This window comes from Salvelinus namaycush, chromosome 14, assembly GCF_016432855.1.
Source record: "Salvelinus namaycush isolate Seneca chromosome 14, SaNama_1.0, whole genome shotgun sequence".
NCBI lineage: Eukaryota > Metazoa > Chordata > Actinopteri > Salmoniformes > Salmonidae > Salvelinus > Salvelinus namaycush.
In genome coordinates, this window is record NC_052320.1 from 6,521,101 (window position 1) to 6,544,334 (window position 23,234).

The window sequence follows — 23,234 nt, forward strand, 5'->3', positions numbered from 1 at the left end:
TAAATGACTTAAATGTAAATGTAAATGTTTTCACTTTTGGAGAAAATCGTATGATATTTAAACGGCCTCGTACTCAATTCTTGCTCGTACAATATGCATATTATTATTACTATTGGATAGAAAACAGTCTCTAGTTTCTAAAAGCGTTTGAATTATTTCTCTAAGTGAAACAGAACTCTTTTTACAGACATTTTCCTATCCGGAAGTGAGATTTCCAAATGCGAAGTCTCTCTTTAAGACCTTGTCTATAAAAGGGCATGTCACTTATGACTGTAGAAACACGTCATACACCTTCCCCTGGGTGTCATGCGGAAGTGAGAGCAGAAATCAGTTGATTATCTCGTTCAGGGGTTGTATACAACCTCTTGGAGTGAGAAGTGCGCACTTTAATTTTTTTTGGAAGGCGCGAAGTTGGATCTGTACTCGGCTCATGGAAGAACCTTTTTAAAGGTGAATATGATCTCTGGCTTCGATTTTCTTTGATACATGTCACAATATCATCCTAAAGTATGTTTTTTCAATATAGTTTAATTATATTATTGAAATTTATTCTGGACTTTAGACGTGATGCGACGCAAGAATTGGTTCAAGAATGAGAGGTTAGCATCGCACTGCAAGTGTGCTTGCTAATTCAAGAGGGAAATTGTTCGTTCTGGATCGAAATAAAGACGTTTCTGAACAAAGGACCCCTTGGGGAACATTCTGATGGAAGATCAACAAAGATAAGGACCCAATTTGGGATGCTTTTTCATATATCTGTCGAACTGTGCTAACGCTACCGTTTGACTAGAATCAATGCTGCTGTGTGCTAGCTATTGTAGTAAGCTAATATAACGATATATTGTGTTTTCGCTGTAAAACACTTCAACAATCGGAAATATTGTCTGTATTCACAAGATATTTGTCTTTCATTAGCTATCCACCATATATTTGTCTGAAATGTTTTATGATGAGTAATTAGGTAGTTGACGTTGGTGTCTGTATTTTCTCTGGCTACTCCCGTGCGATTTCTGACTGTAGCTGTGATTGTGGCTATGATGGTAGCAGTAATGTAAAACTGATTTATAGCTAAAATATGCACATTTTTCGAACAAAACATAGATTTATTGTGTAACATGTAATAGGACTGTCATCTGAGGGAGTTTTTTCTAGGTTATTTAGGTTGGTTCTAGGTTGGTTCTAGGTTAGTTAGGTTAGCTACTTGCATGCTACCGTTGCTGTGAAAAATGTCTGTCTGTCTTTTGTATTTGGTGGTGAACTAACATAAATATATGTGGTGTTTTCGCTGTAAAACACTTCAACAATCGGAAATATTGTCTGTATTCACAAGATATTTGTCTTTCATTAGCTATCCACCATATATTTGTCTGAAATGTTTTATGATGTGTAATTAGGTAGTTGACGTTGGTGTCTGTATTTTCTCTGGCTACTCCCGTGCGATTTCTGACTGTAGCTATGATGGTAGCAGTAATGTAAAACTGATTTATAGCTAAAATATGCAATTTTTTTGAACAAAACATAGATTTATTGTGTAACATGTTATAGGACTGTCATCTGAGGTAGTTTTTTCTAGGTTATTTAGGTTGGTTCTAGGTTAGTTAGGTTGGCTTGTGCATGCTACCTGCAGCCTACTTGTGCTGTGAAAAATGTCTGTCTGTCTTTTTTTTAATTTGGTGGTGACCTAACATAAATATATGTGGTGTTTTCTCTGTAAAACATTAAAAAAATCGGACATGTTGGCTGGATTGACAAGATGTTTATCTTTCAAATGCTGTATTGGACTTGTTAATGTGTGAAAGTTAAATATTTCAAAGATTTTTTTTTTTGAATTTGCCGCTCTGCCTTTTCAATGGAATGTGGGAGGAGTGCCGCTAGCGGCACCCCTGGCCTAAACAGGCTAGCTAGCTAGTTAAAATCAGCCCTTTCCTAAATTAGTCACGGATGGAGATAAGGATTTGGACTTGTGGTTTTACCTAATTCTCCGTAATGCCCAATGATTATAACTGTGATTCGGATCCAACCATTAATTCATATATTGTTTCTCTGACCTAAGAGGATGGAAGACGTAGCAGGCTATACCCACCTAGCAAAATGTAGTTGAAAAGACGACTATGCCCGATGTCCAATCTCTGTTTGGTTTTGATTGAAAGTTTCAACGACTTGAAACAACTTAATTTCAACGTCCTTGCAGCCTATACACATGAACGCAGTATAAAAAAATTGGTCAGACATTTTATTAACATCACACATCACTCCAGTATTTACACACAGTATTTTTGTACAACATTCGTGCTAATTGTCTTTATTCCACTAATGAAGAAGCATGACTCGAATCATTACCTACTCATATTTCAAACATCCAGCGTGAAAAATAATACATTTATTATTCCATGCCTTACCATTAAGTGAATTATTGCCATTACATTTTAACAAAGGCGTTTCTATTCGGTTCTGATATTTCATGTTTACATTTCATGTAACATTTAGTAATCGTCATTATTTATGCAACCAACTGACATTTTTTTTAACGATTATATTGTTTACAAACAATGGAGTAAAACAAGGGTTGGATATTGCATCATATTCTTACTCTTATAATCAATGGCATCAACAAATTGCAAAACTAACGAACCCAATGACCGACCAATCAACATTCTTGCAAAAATAATGAACAAAAATGTGCAAGTAACATATATTTTAGTCCGTCTTAGAATGAAAAACTGTATAAATTCAGTATATCTTCCTCTATGTCAAAATTATGTAAGTTTAGTATCACCTTTGAACCAATCCAGTGCATTTTTGTTAAATAAAGTTTTTTTTGTCAACAGTAAGTCGAAGGATTCAACTAATGAAAACTGAAACAAATAAAATGGATCAAACAGATCAAACCCATTTTTCAAGCCTGTTAAAGGCGTTTGGTGGTGGTGTGGTAAACACATCCCCTGGCTCTACCAGGGGAATGTTTCAGGTGGTCTCCCACAGCTCTGCGTGTGTCATGTTCTGTGGCCTTGCTGTTCCATTTCTTGACTGCCAGTGCAACACAGAAATAAACATATTTAGTCATGTTATGTATATAGAACACTCAAAGTAATAGTAATGTAATGTAGCATCTATGGCCTCGGTTACACTTGGCACTTAAGGGTGACTTCTGTCATCCGATCACTCAAAGATGCATTAGGTCTGGATGCACGAAAGTCACATTGTGCCCGCATTAGGTTCAGATCTACCAGGATGGGCATTGTGTTCAGAATTTGACATAGTCTAGATGCAATCAGATCACCAAATATGTACAATCAATGTAAAGAGATGGCGTGAATGAGTGGGGAAAAGTACACTACACAAATTACTTTCAGAATAACAAAGAACAAATGTGGATGCCTGAGGGGAAATAAACTGTCAAAAGGGGAGAGAAAATACATGAATCAGTGGACAATTTTTCACTAATGTAAATGAACATTGAACACTTTTATGGTTACTACATGATTCCATATGTGCTATTTCATAGTTTTGATGTCTTCACGATTATTCTACAATGTAGAAAAGAGTAAAAATAAAGAAAGACCCTTGAATGAGTAGGTGTGTCCAAACTTTTGACTGATACTGTAGATGATGGAACATATTCCCTTTTGCTTACGTGATATACATATTTACAATCTAAACCATGTGACCTCTCACCTGTCTGGCTGTAGAAGTGTTCTCACTCAACAGCTCTCAGACTGTGCTCCACCCTCGCTGGGTCCTCAGAGGAGAGGAAGGCTGGGAAGGGATGGAAGGATGAATGGATCAATCATTCAACAAGTCAGTAAAACAAAGGGAGTGTTGTCTCACAGACAACATTATGTTAATTAATTAATGTAGTGTATAACAAGAGGTGTTCCAGCTCTGAGTCTGGGTTTGATTATGATGCTGCTATCTCTTACCTATCCAGCTCTGAGTCTGGGTTTGATTATGATACTACTATCTCTTACCTATCCAGCTCTGAGTCTGGGTTTGATTATGATGCTGCTATCTCTTACCTATCCAGCTCTGAGTCTGGGTTTGATTATGATACTACTATCTCTTACCTATCCAGCTCTGAGTCTGGGTTTGATTATGATGCTGCTGCTATCTCTTACCTATCCAGCTCTGAGTCTGGGTTTGATTATGATGCTGCTATCTCTTACCTATCCATCTCTGAGTCTGGGTTTGCTCCTGTTTTCTGGGCCACTGAAGCAGACTGGGATGTTACTGCCTGAGAGGTTAGTCTGCCCTTTGACCTCTTGAGGAGGATCCAATGTCATCAAGCGGCTTTGTTTCTTCATCAGACAGTGGAGTCATAAGTGAGAGCAGCTCCTTGGTCTGCCATTCCTGAGGGAGAGAAACACAAGACTGATAAGGCAGCCACAGCCTACTGTAGGGGTGCACCTCAATAGTCTACAGGGGCTTCCTCTATCTCCTATCTTTCATTGTCACTCATCTGCACAGGAGACAGGTGAAAGCATTATGGTATTTGTTTTCACCTGTCCAGTTTGTTATACGACTAGGAAAGTCCCTGCAGTTTTTTAATGAAACGTGTTAGGCAGAGTGGAAAGTACCCAATGCTTGCAGGCTTAGATTTACATTCTGTTTACTATCTGTCTGAGTAGTCTGACAAATTCATCATAATAATACTGCTAAACTGCGAACAGTTGTATTGTTGTTAGATTATTTTAATTGTAGATACATTTGTCCATTGATTGCAGAGATAGAAAACAGGAAGAGTGGGTAGTTTAATGAGGTAGGAAACCTTGACCTACAGCTTAGAGTGAAACCAACATGTACAGTTAGTTGTATAACAGCGAACATTAGGGACGTTTTAAAAGTCTATTGCTCTTTTATTTCTTCAGTTCGATGATTTGCATCTAGTCACAGGTTACAACGATGTGTTTTGTGGGGGATGTTAAAAGACTGTCAACTGTAAATGATATGTCTACAGTAATTCAGTAAAAAGGTGCTTTTGGGTGAATGTATTTCCCACAGAACTGTGGATAGAAGTGTATTTACTTGCTGGTAGTAGAACCTGTTTCACAAGGGGGAAAAAGAAGTGATACTATCTAGACTACATTTCTAGGGTCAACTCAGCAGAACCTTTTTGAATTCATGCATATTGTGCAGTTGAAAGTCATGCTGACAACCACCTTAATGATGATTAGTACAACTTGTGTTCTAATGTTGTATCGTGCACAGGGGCGAAAATCTGATATCAACCTTGGAGGGGACAATTACATAAAATTTTCTCAAGAGCAATTCCTGAGGGGGACACCAAAAGTAGTGCTGTAACACATAGCCTACGTTGTAATATGTTAAATGTATATTGAGGAACCATAATTCCTACAACTGGATAATTGATAGGTACAGTAGTTAACTGAAGGGTTTTCCCAACTTGTTCAAATGTTTAAATCATTATAATACTAATAATAATAATAGTTATAGCAGTGCTCCTTACCAGTCCAGTATGTATGCAGGTATTCAGGTGTATCATGCAGGCGCCACGTGTGGGTTCAGTGTATTGTGCAGGCGCCACGTGTGGGTTCAGTGTATTGTGGAGGTGCCACGTGTGGGTTCAGTGTATTGTGGAGGTGCCACGTGTGGGTTCAGTGTATTGTGGAGGTGCCACGTGTGGGTTCAGTGTATTGTGGAGGTGCCACGTGTGGGTTCAGTGTATTGTGGAGGTGCCACGTGTGGGTTCAGTGTATTGTGCAGGCACCACGTCTGGGTTCAGTGTATTGTGGAGGCGCCACGTGTGGGTTCAGTGTATTGTGGAGGTGCCACGTGTGGGTTCAGTGTATTGTGGAGGCATCACGTCTGGGTTCAGTGTATTGTGGAGGCGCCACGTGTGGGTTCAGTGCCCTTTTAGTGTTGTCCTTGTCCTTTCCCCAGAGTTCCCAGTTTACCACAAGTTCACCTGTTTAACAGACACAATCACTGAGATGTCTTATGGTTAAAAGCAGGGCTTGAATTGAGGGTTATGTGAGGATATAGGCCTAACTCTTATACAGAATCTGGACGTACCTCAGGTAGCATTTGTAATGATGAGTGCGGTCAGAGCTTGAATCTGTTGGAGAATAAACCAGTAATGAACAAGGACCGTGTGAAGGTGAAGCTATAGTTTCATAGCACTTTGACCATATCTTAGTTGTCATCATTGCATTGATAACGTGAAGGAATAGAGCATACACCTTTAGTCATACGGCTGAAGTTCTTGACAACTCACCATCTACAAAACTAACACCTGCAAGATGCTGTACTTTCTTCTATTTCATTGTACTAGATTGCTTGGTGTTTCCTCTAAATCTGATGATGCCTAATAGAATGAAACATATTACTCAATAAAACATTTCTAGTTCAGCCCCAGAGTAAGTAGAGCAATAATAACATCTGCTCAGCTAACCTTAGCACAGTGACTGTTCAACATGTAGATTATATCAACATACCTCTACAGCATTTACTGTCACTGGAGAAAAAGTCACTGTTGTTGGACTTTTTCTCCTCCATAGAATTACAAATCCTATTATTATTATTATTGTTATTGCAAGAGCTATTGGGACTGATGCCAGAACAACACCAATGATGATTCCAGGTTCTATTTGTGAGGATTGTGGTCCACATTCAGAATTGGACAAATGAGTTCCTGGTCTAAGTTCTTGAAGACCTAAGGATTTACACCTGAAACACATAATATAACAGTCTGCGACAGCAATTTGATCATTCAACTTCCCGTTCAATTGTAGATTTGTACTTTAGTATATTGTATTATTTATCTTAGACTTTTGATTTATGTAAACGTATGTGAACTTACTCTGTGTGTGGCTGACAAGATGTTAATGATCCATCTGAATAGGTGTCACCAGTACAGTCAGAACACACAGTATCTGTAGATGTTGTTCCTGCATAAATACATAATTGCATTTCATTTTCCCCTACTAATTATATTATATTTACTGTTAATGATTATTCACACTGAAGTTAACAACTTGACTAAATTGAATTATGACAACACAATTAGTATAATGAGTGAGACAGAAGACCAACCTGTGTGGCTGATGTATTGACCAGGTTTACAGCTGCTGTGTCTCTGGGCTGCTCTACAACCATCCTTAGTTGGGTCTAGACAGTAGAACCCCTCCAGTGTCCCACAGACAGTGTCTGATGAAGGTCTACATGGCTGCTTTACCATCAAACCCAAACCTATAGAGAAAACATGGCATGTATTATCTGATGCAGATATAACTGACATATCCTCATAGCATAACAACAGACAAACAAATCAGTGTTTGTGTCTGGGTTTCAGTACAGACACACAGGACCACTCTTACCTGGATCACAGTTGGTACACACTTTGCATTTTATGAGACCATTGGGCTCTTCAAGGAATGTAGAATCAACACAGGGCACACAGCTGGTGCTGGTGAATTCAGTACAATGCTTATGTACATGATTTCCTGGGGAAGAGAGAATCACAATGTCATGTTTTTCTGTTAGTGTTGATGATGTATTAACGTCTGGTGATTCATATGATGTAAAGAGAGGGTCCTTACCTGGTGAACACATAGGACAACATTCAACACCTGTTCTGTACTCTGCTCTACCACATGCAATACAGGATCCAATGCTTACATGCACCAATATAATAGTTATCTGGAAGTAGAGAAAATGTCAGGAAACAAATCACAAAATCTAAACTGATGGTGTGTTTTCATAAAACTTACAGAAGTAGTTAACATAATTCTAACCCAAATATTCACATTTCAAATAAAATAAAATTATATGGGACCATTTTAAACAGTATTTTGTGAGTGTGGTGGTGCCCCCTGGTGTGATTTTATTTGTCTTTAAAGGTGTGACACCAGACCCTAAACCTAGGTCAGCGTTTCCCAAACTTGGTCCTGGGGACCCCAAGGGGTGTACGTTATGGTTGTCGCCCTAGCACTACACAGCTGACTCAAATAATCAAAGCTTGATGATGAGTTCATTATCTGAATCAGCTGTGTAGTGCTAGGGTAAAAAAAATAAATGTGCACCCTTTAGGGGCCCCAGGACCGAGTTTGGGAAACGGTGACCTAGTGAAAATGTACATCTCTCCACCACGTGTTTTCTAAAAGGTTTCTTTAAAATTGACAGAACTAGTAGGCTAAAAATAACTCTGATTTATATTTCATAGGGGAAATATTTAAATTGATAATTGTTTTTTAAACATGCCAAGCAAATCAGAAATGTTTCCCTCACAGTCCATATCAAGGTTCCAAACTGTGCCATGGTTCCTCAATCCTCTCCAACTCACTGGAAGACCCACACACTGGATTTGTGAAGTTCTTAGGAGTTTTGAAGTATTGAGATGAACAGACCTGTTGAATTCATGTGTTTTAGTATATGTAAATCTAATCCTTTCAATTTGTAAATTATATCTTACTGAATAGAATCACTAAAGAAAAAATGAATAAGCTACTTATCAACTTTGAGAAGTATGAAACAGAATTAGGCGTGTAGTTATTAGAGAATGTTGCCATCTTTGACACTTGATACAGCTACGACCGGAAGTGATTTTTGTAGCAGGTTAGGAGAGCATTTCCGCTAACACTAACCTCTTTCCTAACCTTAACCTAACCCTCCTAACCTGCAGTGTATAACATCAGTAGTACACTATAGTACAGAGATTTCCAACCTTTACTGTACCAGTGAGTGAAGAAACATGGTCTCCCTCCTTTTTAACCAGCTCTTTTTAACCAGCTCATGTTTAAAACAAATACATGTTAAAACACCACTGGAGTCTGGAGATACAACTCATCACTATAACTGGGCCTCTGAGTCTGTTTTCTCCCTGTTGTGCTGTCTGTCTCTGCATCTCTGCTGTCACTGTTCGTCTGTCTCTGCATCTCTGCTGTCACTGTCCGTCTGTCTGTGATTCTCCATGTTCTGATCTGTCACTCTGTCTGTAACTTTGTTGTCACTCTGTCTGTAACTTTGTTGTCAGTCTGTCAGCCTGTCTGTCTGTAATTCTCCTCAGTTGTCTGTCTGGTCTGGTCTGTGTCTGTCTGTCTGTCTGTCTTGTTCTCCTCTGCTGTCCCTCTGCCCTGCCTACCCTTTTGTCAGCACGTGTCACAGCAGTTCTTCTCTGTCATCCTGTCAATGACATCATCTGTATCCAGGACCATAAGGATTTCCTTTTCAGTTGCCATCAGAATAAATGCCTCCAAGTGATCGTAGGATAGGGTGCTCTGGAGTCTGTTGTATGAATTTGAGAGTTGAGAAGCTCCTCTCACAGGCTACCCGGATGACAGACAGGGTGAATAGGAACTTGTACCCCAGGCCTACAACATGCTAAGCCTCTGTCAACAAGATGTACCACCGTAGACGTTGATAACAACATACAGCACAGTTCTTACATGTTTAACAACTTGTATTCATCATCTCCACGTGTTCTTCATAATGTCCATCTGCAGGTATCTCACTCACAGTCCTGGTTGTGTACTTCTCCACTGCTGATGTTTTCAGTCTCTCCCATTGACCGGCAAAACTAGTCAACTCACACTGCAAAGTGCTGACATCTGCTCGGCTGTCAAACTCAAGCAAGAGTTTTGCAAGTGATGTCTGGGGCAATCCATTATATTGTATCTCTGAGAACCTGCTGGGGTCCAGATGAGTAAAGTCTGTGTACAACGTGCCTGGTGTCAGCAAGAGCTGACAGATGCTCTCAGTGACTGTATCCATGATGACATAGTGCACCGTAGTCTTGTAGACCCTCTCTGCATCCCTATCATGGTATCATGGCATGGTCTTCCTTTTTCTTTGTTCTCTTCTGAAGCATCTCAGCTTGCACTTCCAGTTCGGTGTGTTCATCCTGTTATTGCAGCTTGTCAGTGGACCACTGCACGAAGCTGTTTGCAGTCCTCTTCACAGCAAGTCCCTCACATTCTTTTGCAGAGCCTCTTGTGTTCCCAATACCATCCTACTGTCAGGATGTCCATGCCACTGGTTTGTAGGTACTTGGAGAGAGGGGACATTTTCTCAAATATAGACAGAACTGTTTGGGCAGTGAGATTGTGTTGTACCTTGAGCAGGGTCTCTGTTAATGCTCTGACCTTGACACGTACAGTTGGCCTTTGACCTGCCATCTCTTCAATAGCCATCGAGGTGAGAATTACATCCACAAACAGAGCATTTTGTAGGTCGCCAAAGGATACATCCTTGGCCCACCAGCGTGTTTCTCTTATAGGAGAGAGACGTCTGTGGGAGTGTCCAGGCTCTTTTTTTCCCCACACATTGATTCTTTGGTAGGACTCTGGAATGAACACTGCCAGGTTATTTAGTAGAGAGAACAGCCATAATTACTCCTATTGTGTCTGCATCACAAGAGTCAGGACGTGTGTGTGTAACACCACATGTACTTGGTTGGGAGAGTGTGAGGATAGCAAGGCAGAGAAACCATTGTACTGGTCTTGTATGTTTGCAGCTCCATCAGTAGCATTACCAATACATTTACTAATGTCCAGTTGTATTGTTTCAATGACATCTTAATCAACTGAACAAAGTACCTCCCAGACGATGCCTCGCAATTGACAACGTCAACAGGTGGCTTGTAAAACTACAAGCCACGTCAAAGCAGGAAGGGAGCCTCTGCCTCCAGACTGATGCAGACTCATGCGATGGTGCCTGTAAGAGCCAGCCAGCAGCGGAGAATATTCTCTCCACACTTGCAGAGCCACTGGGGATGCTAAACACCCTTTCGGCCACTCTTGCCAGGCTGGGCAGAGATGCAGAGTTATTTTTCAAAACGTTTCTATAGTTTAGCCTAAAGGATTTTACGCAAAATAATCCAATCAAATCGGAAAGCTCTTTGAAAGTGGGAATATGCCAGGCCTACCTCGTTCCTTTCTTTTAGCATGTGCACGTAGTAAGTACACCATTATACTTTTGGGATAAGTGTCTTTTCAGATACCACAATGATCCTTTAGTTGTGGAGGTTTCATGTAGCCAGCTTCCATATCCTGCACATAGAACTATGGCATTCGGTCTGTAACTTAACAGTTTAGCACCATACCAGCAGGTGGCATTCAAGCCTTAAACATACCAGTGGACACTACATCACCGCACTCCCTCTCTTGCTCTTGGACCTCATCTTTGTAAGTCACCTTGATTTAGCACCTGTGTTTTTTATAAGTTTCTTTATGAAAATATTTAGCGAACTCCATGACAGCAGCAAAAGCAAGGGGCTGTAGCAGCACACACGTAGACTACAAATGCATGCTGGGGCGGTCATGCCCCGAGCTCCTGAAGTGAGCACTGCTGGAGCGAAATTGGAGCGGGCAAGAAGCTCGAAGCTCCAGCCTTTGGGAATCTCGCACTAAGATCCAGTCAAATTGAGCACGCTCTGCTCCAGCTCCGCTCACATACTCTGATCTGATCAAAAGAGTATAACATGTCATACTTTTCTGGCCAGACAGAATCAGCTACATTGGGATACATATAGTAAAACAGAGGGGTGCTGTTTCGCTCCCTAGTTTCAGCAGAGAGGAAAAGGTGAAGCAAGAGGACTCACTCTCGCCAAAATCTGTCCTGAATAAGCCCAATGTGTTTCTATGTGCATAATATGCGTGTCATCTGCATTCCCACTGTTGGGGGTGTAATTTTTTAAAATAAATAAGTGTTAAACAAATCAAAATGTAGCCACCCTTTGCCTTGATGACAGCTTTGCACACTCTTGGCATTCTCTCAACCAGCTTCACCTGGAATGCTTTTCCAGCAGTCTTGAAGGAGTTCCCACATATGCTGAGCACTTGTTGGCTGCTTTTCCTTCACTCTGTGGTCTAACACATCCCAAATCATATCAATTGGGATGAGGTCGGAGATTGTGGAGGCCAGGTCCTCTGATGCAGCACTCCATTCACTCCATCTTGGTCAAATAGCCCTTGAACAGCCTGAAGGTGTGTTGGGTCATTGTTCTGTTGAAAAAACAAATGATAGTCTCACTAAGCGCACACCAGATGGGATGGCGGGCGTATCGTTGCAGGATGCTGTGGTAGCCATGCTGGTTAAGTGTGTCTTGAATTCTAAATAAATCACAGACAGTGTCACCAGCAAAGCACCCCCACACCATTACACCACCCCCTCCATGCTTCACAGTGGGAACCACACATGCAGAGATTGTCCGTTCACCTACTCTGCGTCAGAAAGACACGGCGGTTGGAAACAAAAATCTCAAATTTGGACTCATCAGACCAAAGGACAGATTTCCACCGGTCTAATGTCCATTGCTCATGTTTCTTGGCCCAGGCAAGTCTCTTCTTATTATTGGTGTCCTTTAGTAGTGGTTTCTTTGCAGCAATTCGACCATGAAGGCCTGATTCACGCAGTCTCCTCTGAACAGTTGATGTTGAGATGTGTCTGTTACTTGAACTCTGTGAAGCATTTATTTGGGCTGCAATTTCTGAGGCTGGTAACTCTACTGAACTTATCCACTGCAGCAAAGGTAACTCTGGGTCTTCCTTTCCTGTGGGGGTCGTCATGAGTTTCATCAAAGTGCTTGATGGTTTTTACGACTGCACTTGAAGAAACTTTCAAAGTTCTTGAAATATTCCGGATTGATTGAGCTTCATGTCTTAAAGTAATGATGGACTGAGGTTTCTCTCTGCATATTTGAGCTTTTCTTGACATAATATGGACTTGGTCTTTTACCAAATAGGGGTTTCTTCTGTATACCACCCCTACCTTGTCACAACACAACTGCTTGGCTCAAACACATTAAGAAGGAAAGAAATTCCTCAAATTAGCTTTTGACAAGGCACTCCTGTTAATTTTAAAGCATTTGTGACTACCTTATGGAGCTGGTTGAGAGAATTCCAAGAGTGTGCAAAGCTGTCATCAAGACAAAGGGTGGCAACTTTGAAGAACCTCAATTTTGAAATACATTTGGATTTTTTTAACACTTTTTTGGTTACTACATGATTCCATATGTGTTACTTCATAGTTTTGATATCTTCACTGTTATTCTACAATGTAGAAAATAGTCAAAATAAAGAAAAACCCTGGAATGAGTAGGTGTGTACTTTTGACCGGTACTGTATGTATCACTGCTTTTGTTACCCGTTTGACTTTGAATGTGTGCCACTTCAGCTCAGCCAATCAGAAAACCGCGCCGAACCATTTTGGGAGGGTGGGGCGGTCTTGCCTACTGGTCAGCCAAGTGCTCAATATAGATTATTATGACAACAGAGAAATTGTACAAAAGTCATCAAAAACAGGCTCATGACCCGCACGCCATGTGTTTTTGTATAAATAAAACATTTTTTTTATTATTTATTTTTTCACCAACCCACCCCTATAAAAACTGGTTTGGCCTTTCTGGCATTTGCCAGAATTGTCAGATGGCCAATATGCCCATGCATGGAGCAATGTCCTACACCTGGCAGCAGGCCAAAATAACGATGAATGCCTACACTCTAAAAGTTAGCGTTCCAACAAGCGTTCTTCTAAGATCCTAAAAGTTCCTCCAAGTTCCTCATGGTTCTTAGCTCTGAAAAATGCCCCCAAAATGTTCTTCCAAGAACCTAAAAGGATGTGGGGTCAGTCGAGGAACCTCTTTAGGTGGTGGGGGTTCTTGCAGGAACTGCCCAACTGAAACATTTGGATTTGAATTTGAGATGACAGCAGGTGCATGCACTTAACTGAAAAATGTAAAGATTTCCTCAATGTAAGGTAAGGTTTCTCCCTTGTATGATCTAAATTGATATTGTTTTATGATCATACCCTCTATCTTTTCATATTTGTAGAAATGGCAGTGTTTGACACTTTCTCCCTTCTAAAATAATTTATAAAACAGAAAATGGACAATTGAACGGATATCAAATCAACAAAGAGATAAGATCATGTTGAAGGTTATAGCTGCATTGGGTGCAGATGACTATACCTCTCACTGTTGTGTGTGTCTGAGTCTGCAGGTATACTGACCAGGAGGCACACAAAGGTATTGTACACATTGGTATGTTGTGCAGATCACATCATCAACAGTTAATTTTGGTTTCTCTAAAATCTTATAGGACTCAGTCACAGCAGCCTCCCTTACCTCTTTAATGAGAATCCCAGAGGCCTCTACATTATGGACAAGGTATTTGTATAAAAACCATAATCAAAAGTGAACAGTTTTTTAAATTCACATTTAACACAAAAGGTATGAATACTGCCATTCACATGTTTTTTTATCATCTGTATAATTGCAATTTTTGGGATTCACAAAGTTCACCTTCCCTACACCTCTGATGAATACAACAGGAAACCTGTTCGATCACCATGCACTGCAAAATCATTCTGGCTATGGATACGGAGAACATCAACACGACAGAGGATATATCCATTGGACTTGGGTCTCGGCTGGGAATTTTTCTCATTTTGGGATTTTTTAATTCTGCTTTGCCACTAAAATCATAATAAACACTTACAACTGAAATATTGTGTTCTTGTTGTAATTGTTATGCGTATTAATTATTATTAATAATAGGGGAGGGGGGAGTTAAAAAATGTACCCCAAAAGGTTATTCGAGGATCGATTAAAAGGGGTTCTTTATTGAGGTTCTAATTTATAGAGGTTCTCACAGTTTCAATTTGAAGAACCCCTAAGGATACTCCAGCAATCTTTTATTATTAGAGTGTACAGTACAGTCAGGCCAAGTCAGGGCTTCTGACGTTCGCTATATTATTGTGTCCGTTGTTTTTGTTGCAAACAAGCAAAATTGTAATTATTTTTCTTTAAAAATGAGAAGGCCAAAGCTTTAGATTTTTCAAGAACAGGGACAATTCGATTGAGTTTAGCACCACACGTTCAAATTAAAAAGCAGTTGAGTCACCGAGAGGCAGAACAGACATTGAAAACAAAAGGAAGAGAACAGCCTTGTCGTAAAATTACAAATACAGTCATTCATCACGATTAAAATCTGTCATTCTTTTTCAGTTACTGCACGGTACATGTTAAGTAGGCTATTTCTACATATACACACATAATCTGTATCTTACCCCGTCTTGGTTCACAGTTGAACTATTTTACTTTCACTCTGACTTTCCAAATAACGTTTGCGAAAAGTGGGAGGCAACCTACTGATATTCCACTATACAGTTTAAATGGATAATCCACCCCAGAAATACAAATCAATTTGGTGAAAGCCTATGTTCTATCAGTTGGTAAAATACATTTCCCCCCGTGATTTAACTTGTAAATGGTCCGCCTGTGAAAATCTGGACATCGTGTATGAACGCATCATGGCTAGGCTATATAATTATTGTCACTGGAGATACAGGATTGCACGCTATCACATTTCACAACGCCTTCAAAACAATGACCTACACTCCAGACCGCCAAATCAGCCAATAGATGGTATGGCCACACATCCATCCGTTTATATTGTCATGACAAAGTATAGATTTCGCTAAAATGTGCTCAATCTAAACAGTGTACCACGTTAATAACGTCCGTTTCATCTTCAAGTACCATGTCACAATGTGCCGTGTCTGTAGGATAACCCAACACACTATAAACTAATATTAGATTTAAATACCCATAGGTTATCAAAAGGGATCATGTTTATTCTGAGTGGATATTAGCCCCATTTTAAATCCATATTAAATGTATGTTTTCTTGTTTTTAAAGAACATTTAGCCTGCAATTTGATTAATTACTTTTTGTAATCCCCACTGTTTTCATGTACTTGAAGCTGTGATAAAATAAAACACGAAATACAAACAATAATGCTGCAATGACGCAGTAAGGCATATACTGTACCTTAAGGACTGTTCTTAGAATGAAGCAATGCATGTTCATTCTCATTCATTCTGATTGGCCCCCTCAAACACCATTGTTTAGATCTACATAATTTAAGAGGATCTCTGTGATAGGCTAACACCCAAACACATAGCATGAATATAACAGGCTTGGAACCTCTAATCCTGGCAACGAATTCTATTTCTATGTAACAACCACTCTATGACATCAGCAGCCATAGAGATAGAACGTGTTTCATCTCTATGATGACAGTCTCATAGAAAAACTGTATTCTTTGGGATGGAATGTTTAAACCGTCTATGTAATAACCATAGAGATATATGATCTTGGTAAAATGTAAACATAAGTACTGGTCATCTAACATCTAAATTATTATTAGGATAGGCAACTTCTATCATTGCTTTCTACAATAAAATACTACATGAACTTTCTTAACATCCAAAAAATACACTTAGTAAACATTTCCTGGTGGTGGTTTATGTAATGTTATGTAAGTCTGCTCCTAGGAAGGACTTGCTGGACCCCTCCACACTCCCAGGAAAACCAGGTACCCAGTATCATATTGGAGGTCGGTATTGACTGTAATTGTAGTATTATAACCCCTCTTTTTAAAGGAGCAGAACATACTAATGTTAGGTAAGGAAATCACTCACCTGTCAGTTTGAAGAGGTGAAGAAAGACCAAGAGATCTCTGTGCTTCAGGAGGAGCTGACAGAACTGATCCTTTCTCATAATGAGAATGTGGTCAGAGGTCAGGTAGGAAGTAGGAACCTCTCGGTACTGTATATTTCAGAGTTCTGTGAGAGTATTGTAGCTCATGTACTGAACAACAACTGTGACCTTTGTCCATTTGACAAGGTTTAATGGGTGTACAGACATATACTGATTACAACAGCAGTGCTCTATCTTTAACAGTCCCATCTATCCCTCTATCCCCGAAGCTAACTACAGTATAAAAGTGACAAAAAATTAAGTAAAACCTTGAGCCTTCACTTTACAAGACTTTTCAAACTAAAACTGATACCAGAACCAACAGAGATCTAGAATTAGACTTTTCAAACTCAAAAAGATACCAGAACCAACAGAGATCTAGAATTAGACTGTTCAAACTAAAACTGATACCAGAACCAACAGAGATCTAGAATTAGACTGTTCAAACTAAAACTGATACCAGAACCAACAGAGATCTATAATTAGACTGTTCAAACTAAAACTGATACCAGAACCAATATAGATCTAGAATTAGACTGTTCAAACTCAAACTGATACCAGAACCAACAGAGATCTATAATTAGACTGTTCAAACTAAAACTGATACCAGAACCAATATAGATCTAGAATTAGACTGTTCAAACTCAAACTGATACAAGAACCAACGGAGATCTAGAATTAGACTGTTCAGACTCAAACTGATACAAGAACCAACGGAGATCTAGAATTAGACTGTTCAAACTAAAACTGATACCAGACCCAATACAGATCTAGAATTAGACTGTTCAAACTAAAACTGATACCAGACCCAATACAGATCTAGAATTAGACTGTTCAAACTCAAACTGATACCAGAACCAACAGAGATCTAGAATTAGACTGTTCAAACTAAAACTGATACCAGACCCAATATAGATCTAGAATTAGAATGTTCAAACTCAAACTGATACCAGAACCAACGGAGATCTAGAATTAGACTGTTCAAACTAAAACTGATACCAGACCCAATATAGATCTAGAATTAGACTGTTCAAACTAAAACTGATACCAGAACCAATATAGATCTAGAATTACACTGTTCAAACTAAAACTGATACCAGAACCAACGGAGATCTAGAATTAGACTGTTCAATCTAAAACTGATACCAGAACCAATATAGATCTAGAATTAGACTGTTCAAACTCAAATTGATACCAGAACCAACGGAGATCTAGAATTAGACTGTTCAAACTAAAACTGATACCAGAACCAACAGAGATTTATAATTAGACAGTTCAAACTAAAACTGATACCAGAACCAATATAGATCTAGAATTAGACTGTTCAAACTCAAACTGATACCAGAACCAACGGAGATCTAGAATTAGACTGTTCAAACTAAAACTGATACCAGAACCAACAGAGATCTAGAATTAGACTGTTCAAACTGAAACTGATACCAGACCCAATATAGATCTATAATTAGACTGTTCAAACTAAAACTGATACCAGAACCAATATAGATCTAGAATTAGACTGTTCAAACTCAAACTGATACCAGAACCAACGGAGATCTAGAATTAGACTGTTCAAACTAAAACTGATACCAGAAACAACAGAGATCTAGAATTAGACTGTTCAAACTCAAACTGATACCAGAACCAACGGAGATCTAGGATTAGACTGTTCAAACTCAAACTGATACAAGAACCAACGGAGATCTAGAATTAGACTGTTCAAACTCAAACGGATACCAGAACCAATATAGATCTAGAATTAGACTGTTCAAACTCAAACTGATACCAGAACCAACGGAGAACTAGAATTAGACTGTTCAAACTAAAACTGATACCAGAACCAATGGAGATCTAGAATTAGACTGTTCAAACTCAAACTGATACCAGAACCAACGGAGATCTAGAACTACTAGGTGTCACTGAACTGGATCATTACCACCAACCCCGGACTGTCTTGTCTCATTACGCACACCTGGTTCCCATTCCCCCTGATTAGTATGTGTATATATGTGCCCTCTGTCCTCCACTGTCCTTGTTGATTATTGTTCCATGACCATTGGTCTTGTGAGTACCTGCGCTCTGTTGTATTGGCATGCATGTCACCGTGTTAGTGTGTACTTGTTATTACGGGTCTCGGTCCCGTGTATTGTTATTACGGGTCTCATCCAGTGTATTTATTAGAGGTTTGCACCTCACTCTTTGTTTGGGTTACAGCCCTGTGTTATATATATACAGTATATATATACACACACACGTTTGTTTGTTTTGGGCTTCGTCCCCGTCATGTTCATGACACACTGTCACGGTCGTCCTATTGAGGAGACCAAGGCGCAGCGTGGTAAGCGAACATAACTCTTTAATAAAAGAGAGAACACTGAACAGAACTAAACAAAACTACAAAACGAACCGTGAAGCAATATGGCTAGTGCAGAACAGGCAACTATACATAGAATATAACCCACAATACCTAAGTGGAAAATGGCAACCTAAATAGGATGCCCAATCAGAGACAACGATAAACAGCTGCCTCTGATTGGGAACCAATTCAGGCCACCATAGACCTGCAAACACCTAGACTTACAAAAAACCCATAGATCTACAAAAGCCCTAGACAACACAAAACACGTATACCCACCCTCGACACACCCTGACCTGACCAAAATAATACAGAAAACATAGATAACTAAGGTCAGGGCGTGACACATATGCTATTTTGGGTAGAGAAATAAAAAAAATGATTTTCGTATTCCTGTGCCTGTCTCCGATCATTATACAACGCGACACACATCTAGAATTAAATATAAAAACCTGTCAAAATAAAACGAATAAAAAGAAAAATGTATATTTATATAAAAAATTGTGAAAATGCAGTGCTGAAGTAACCATCGTCATCTCACATACTTTTCTGTGTTTCTTTGCGTTAACTGTGGAGTTGATAGTGTGTCTGTCAGAGGAGGTCAGGAATCAGAGGGAGGTGGACAAGGAGGTGCAGGAGAAGAGCCAGCAGATAGACCAGATAGAAGAGGAGCTCCACAGGCTGAGAGGCCAGCTCTGGATGGGGTCCTGAACATGGAGGGTTCCCAGCCCTGTTGGACAGAGAAGCAACTCAATCTGAGACAGACACCAAGCCATACAGAATGAAGTTAACCCTTAGTTAACTCTGTCAGAGTTAGGAATTCATAATTTGTTAACATTTGAAATTGATATACAGGCTGCATGTAATGTTATCTTCTGAAATTTGACATAAAACTAATATTGCATGGTGGCCATGTCTGCGTCTTAGAACATGGCCACAAACACAGCTCTTCAGTTATACAGAGAATTATGTGGACAGTGAGGAGGAAGACAACACTTACTTTATCACTTACTGAACAGATGAGAGAAGTGGAGAGAACCAACCAACCGCTGATGAAGGAGTTAGAGGAGGCCAGGAATAATCATGTGATCTCTTCTGGTGTGTTCACATGGAGATACAGTATCAAACACAGCTTTAGAGACTAAACTGTGGGAGGATGAGCCCACAATCCTAAATCAACCCTTAGCTCTCACCCCCTGAGATCTGAAAGGTTTGGAAAGGTGACACTCTTATTGAATGTAATCTCAATCAATACTGTACTCTGCAGGTACAGTGAGTTCCTTGTGTAGAACTCTGTCCATAAAGGAAGGAGAGCTGATCACTGCTAAAGGCCAGCAGGATGAGTTGAGACAACAGCTGAGGACAGGTTGGTCCAGCTATAGATCATGTCCAGGAGGGTAGTGAAGGACAGGATTGTCCAGCTACAGGCCATGTCCAGGAAGGTAGTGAAAGACAGGTTGGTCCAGCTATAGGCCATGTCCAGGAGGGTAGTGAAGGACAGGATGGTCCAGCTATCAGCTATTCAGCTGCAGTTGAATCTGCAGACGTGTTGCTGTGCGTTTTGTTGCTGTGCGTTTTGCTGCCAACTTACTTTACTTTGCTAGCTGACAACTTTACGTTTTTTTTGTTTTGTTTTTAATTACCGTTTATATTTTTAGTTTTTCCATCGCAACTTTTTTCCCTCATTCAACTTTTTCACTCCGGACGCTTTATCTGGACATGGTTCGTCAACACCTTCAACAGCCGAAGCTAAGTAGTAACATTAACATGATGTCTTCTAATTGCAGTCGCTGTACTCATAATATACAGGAGAACGATCGCCTTACGGCGAAAATAGCTGTGCTACAAGCCCAGCTTCAGACGCAATCGTTAGGCAAGGGTAATTTCAGTGTAGGCAAGGAAGAAACAGCGTCTGTGCCACCAGTAAGTACAGATAGTAACGTTAGTATAAATCCCCCCGCACAGTCCCCGCAGCCGGACAACTTTCTCATGGCTTCCGGAGGGAAATGCTGTTGGAATGCTCAACCGGTGTCGCTCATTCAGCCGACAGAAACTTTCAACCGGTTCTCCCCATTATGTAGCGAGTCGGAGTCTGAGTCTGAGTCTTCTCTTGTCTCTACTCCTCCCGTTACGGGGTCTGAGACGCCGAAGGCTCCCACCATTAGCTCTGACAAATTGAAAACCCTAGTCATTGGCGACTCCATTACCCGCAGTATTAGACTTAAAGCGAATCACCCAGCGATCATACACTGTTTACCAGGGGGCAGGGCTACCGACGTTAAGGCTAATCTAAAGATGGTGCTGGCTAAAGCTAAATCTGGCGAGTGTAGAGAGTATAGAGATATTGTTATCCACGTCGGCACCAACGATGTTAGGATGAAACAGTCAGAGGTCACCAAGTGCAACATAGCTTCAGCGTGTAAATCAGCTAGAAAGATGTGTCGGCATCGAGTAATTGTCTCTGGCCCCCTCCCAGTTAGGGGGAGTGATGAGCTCTACAGCAGAGTCTCAGCACTCAATCGCTGGTTGAAAACTGTTTTCTGCCCCTCCCAAAAGATAGAATTTGTAGATAATTGGCCCTCTTTCTGGGACTCACCCACAAACAGGACCAAGCCTGGCCTGCTGAGGAGTGACGGACTCCATCCTAGCTGGAGGGGTGCTCTCATCTTATCTACCAACATAGATAGGGCTCTAACTCCTCTAGCCCCACAATGAAATAGGGTGCAGGCCAGGCAGCAGGCTGTTAGCCAACCTGCCAGCTTAGTGGAGTCTGCCAATAGCACAGTCAGTGTAGTCAGCTCAGCCATACCCATTGAGACTGTGTCTGTGCCTCGACCTAGGTTGGGCAAAACTAAACATGGCGGTGTTCGCCTTAGCAATCTTATTAGGATAAAGACCTCCTCCATTCCTGCCATTATTGAAAGAGATCGTGATACCTCACATCTCAAAATAGGGTTACTTAATGTTAGATCCCTCACTTCAAAGGCAGTCATAGTCAATGAACTAATCACTGATCATAATCTTGATGTGATTGGCCTGACTGAAACATGGCTTAAGCCTGATGAATTTACTGTGTTAAATGAGGCCTCACCTCCTGGTTACACTAGTGACCATATCCCCCGTGCATCCCGCAAAGGCGGAGGTGTTGCTAACATTTACGATAGCAAATTTCAATTTACAAAAAAAAAAATGGCGTTTTCGTCTTTTGAGCTTCTAGTCATGAAATCTATGCAGCCTACTCAATCACTTTTTATAGCTACTGTTTACAGGCCTCCTGGGCCATATACAGCGTTCCTCTCTGAGTTTCCTGAATTCCTATCAGACCTTGTAGTCATAGCAGATCATATTCTAATTTTTGGTGATTTTAATATTCACATGGAGAAGTCCACAGACCCACTCCAAAAGTCTTTCGGAGCCATCATCGACTCAGTGGGTTTTGTCCAACATGTCTCTGGACCTACTCACTGCCACAGTCATACTCTGGACCTAGTTTTGTCCCATGGAATAAATGTTGTAGATCTTAATGTTTTTCCACATAATCCTGGACTATCGGACCACCATTTTATTACGTTTGCAATCGCAACAAATAATCTGCTCAGACCCCAACCAAGGAGCATCAAAAGTCGTGCTATAAATTCTCAGACAACACAAAAATTCCTTGATGCCCTTCCAGACTCCTTCTGCCTACCCAAGGACGTCAGAGGACAAAAATCAGTTAACCACCTAACTGAGGAACTCAATTTAACCTTGCGCAATACCCTAGATGCAGTTGCACCCCTAAAAACGAAAAACATTTGTCATAAGAAACTAGCTCCCTGGTATACAGAAAATACCCGAGCTTTGAAGCAAGCTTCCAGGAAATTGGAACGGAAATGGCGCCACACCAAACTGGAAGTCTTCCGACTAGCTTGGAAAGACAGTACCGTGCAGTACCGAAGAGCCCTCACTGCTGCTCGATCATCCTACTTTTCCAACTTAATCGAGGAAAATAAGAACAATCCAAAATTTCTTTTTGATACTGTTGCGAAACTAACTAAAAAGCAGCATTCCCCAAGAGAGGATGGCTTTCACTTCAGCAGTAATAAATTCATGAACTTCTTTGAGGAAAAGATCATGACCATTAGAAAGCAAATTATGGACTCCTCTTTGAATCTGCGTATTCCTCCAGGGCTTAGCTGTCCTGGATCTGCACAGCTCTGCGAGGGCCTGGGATCGGGAGAGACACTTAAGTGTTTTAGTACTATATCTCTTGACACAATGATGAAAATAATCATGGCCTCTAAACCTTCAAGCTGCATACTGGATCCTATTCCTACTAAACTGCTGAAGGAGCTGCTTCCTGTGCTTGGCCCTCCTATGTTGAACATAATAAACAGCTCTCTATCC

At 40.4% G+C, this 23,234-nt stretch overlaps 1 protein-coding gene across 1 annotated transcript; it reads right to left on the bottom strand.

Moving 5' to 3' along the window:
• Window positions 1-2,360: 2,360 nt before the first annotated feature.
• On the bottom strand, window positions 2,361-8,359 carry LOC120059066 (tumor necrosis factor receptor superfamily member 14-like). The gene is made up of 11 exons (XM_039007850.1): window positions 8,245-8,359; window positions 7,557-7,656; window positions 7,335-7,460; window positions 7,051-7,206; window positions 6,818-6,905; window positions 6,233-6,684; window positions 6,031-6,073; window positions 5,465-5,923; window positions 4,164-4,347; window positions 3,676-3,756; window positions 2,361-3,027 (listed from the first exon to the last, which is right to left on the bottom strand). The coding sequence occupies exons 1-6, from the start codon at window positions 8,272-8,274 to the stop codon at window positions 6,444-6,446; spliced, it is 741 nt and encodes a 246-aa protein (XP_038863778.1). The 5' UTR covers window positions 8,275-8,359; the 3' UTR covers window positions 2,361-3,027; window positions 3,676-3,756; window positions 4,164-4,347; window positions 5,465-5,923; window positions 6,031-6,073; window positions 6,233-6,443.
• Window positions 8,360-23,234: the final 14,875 nt, after the last annotated feature.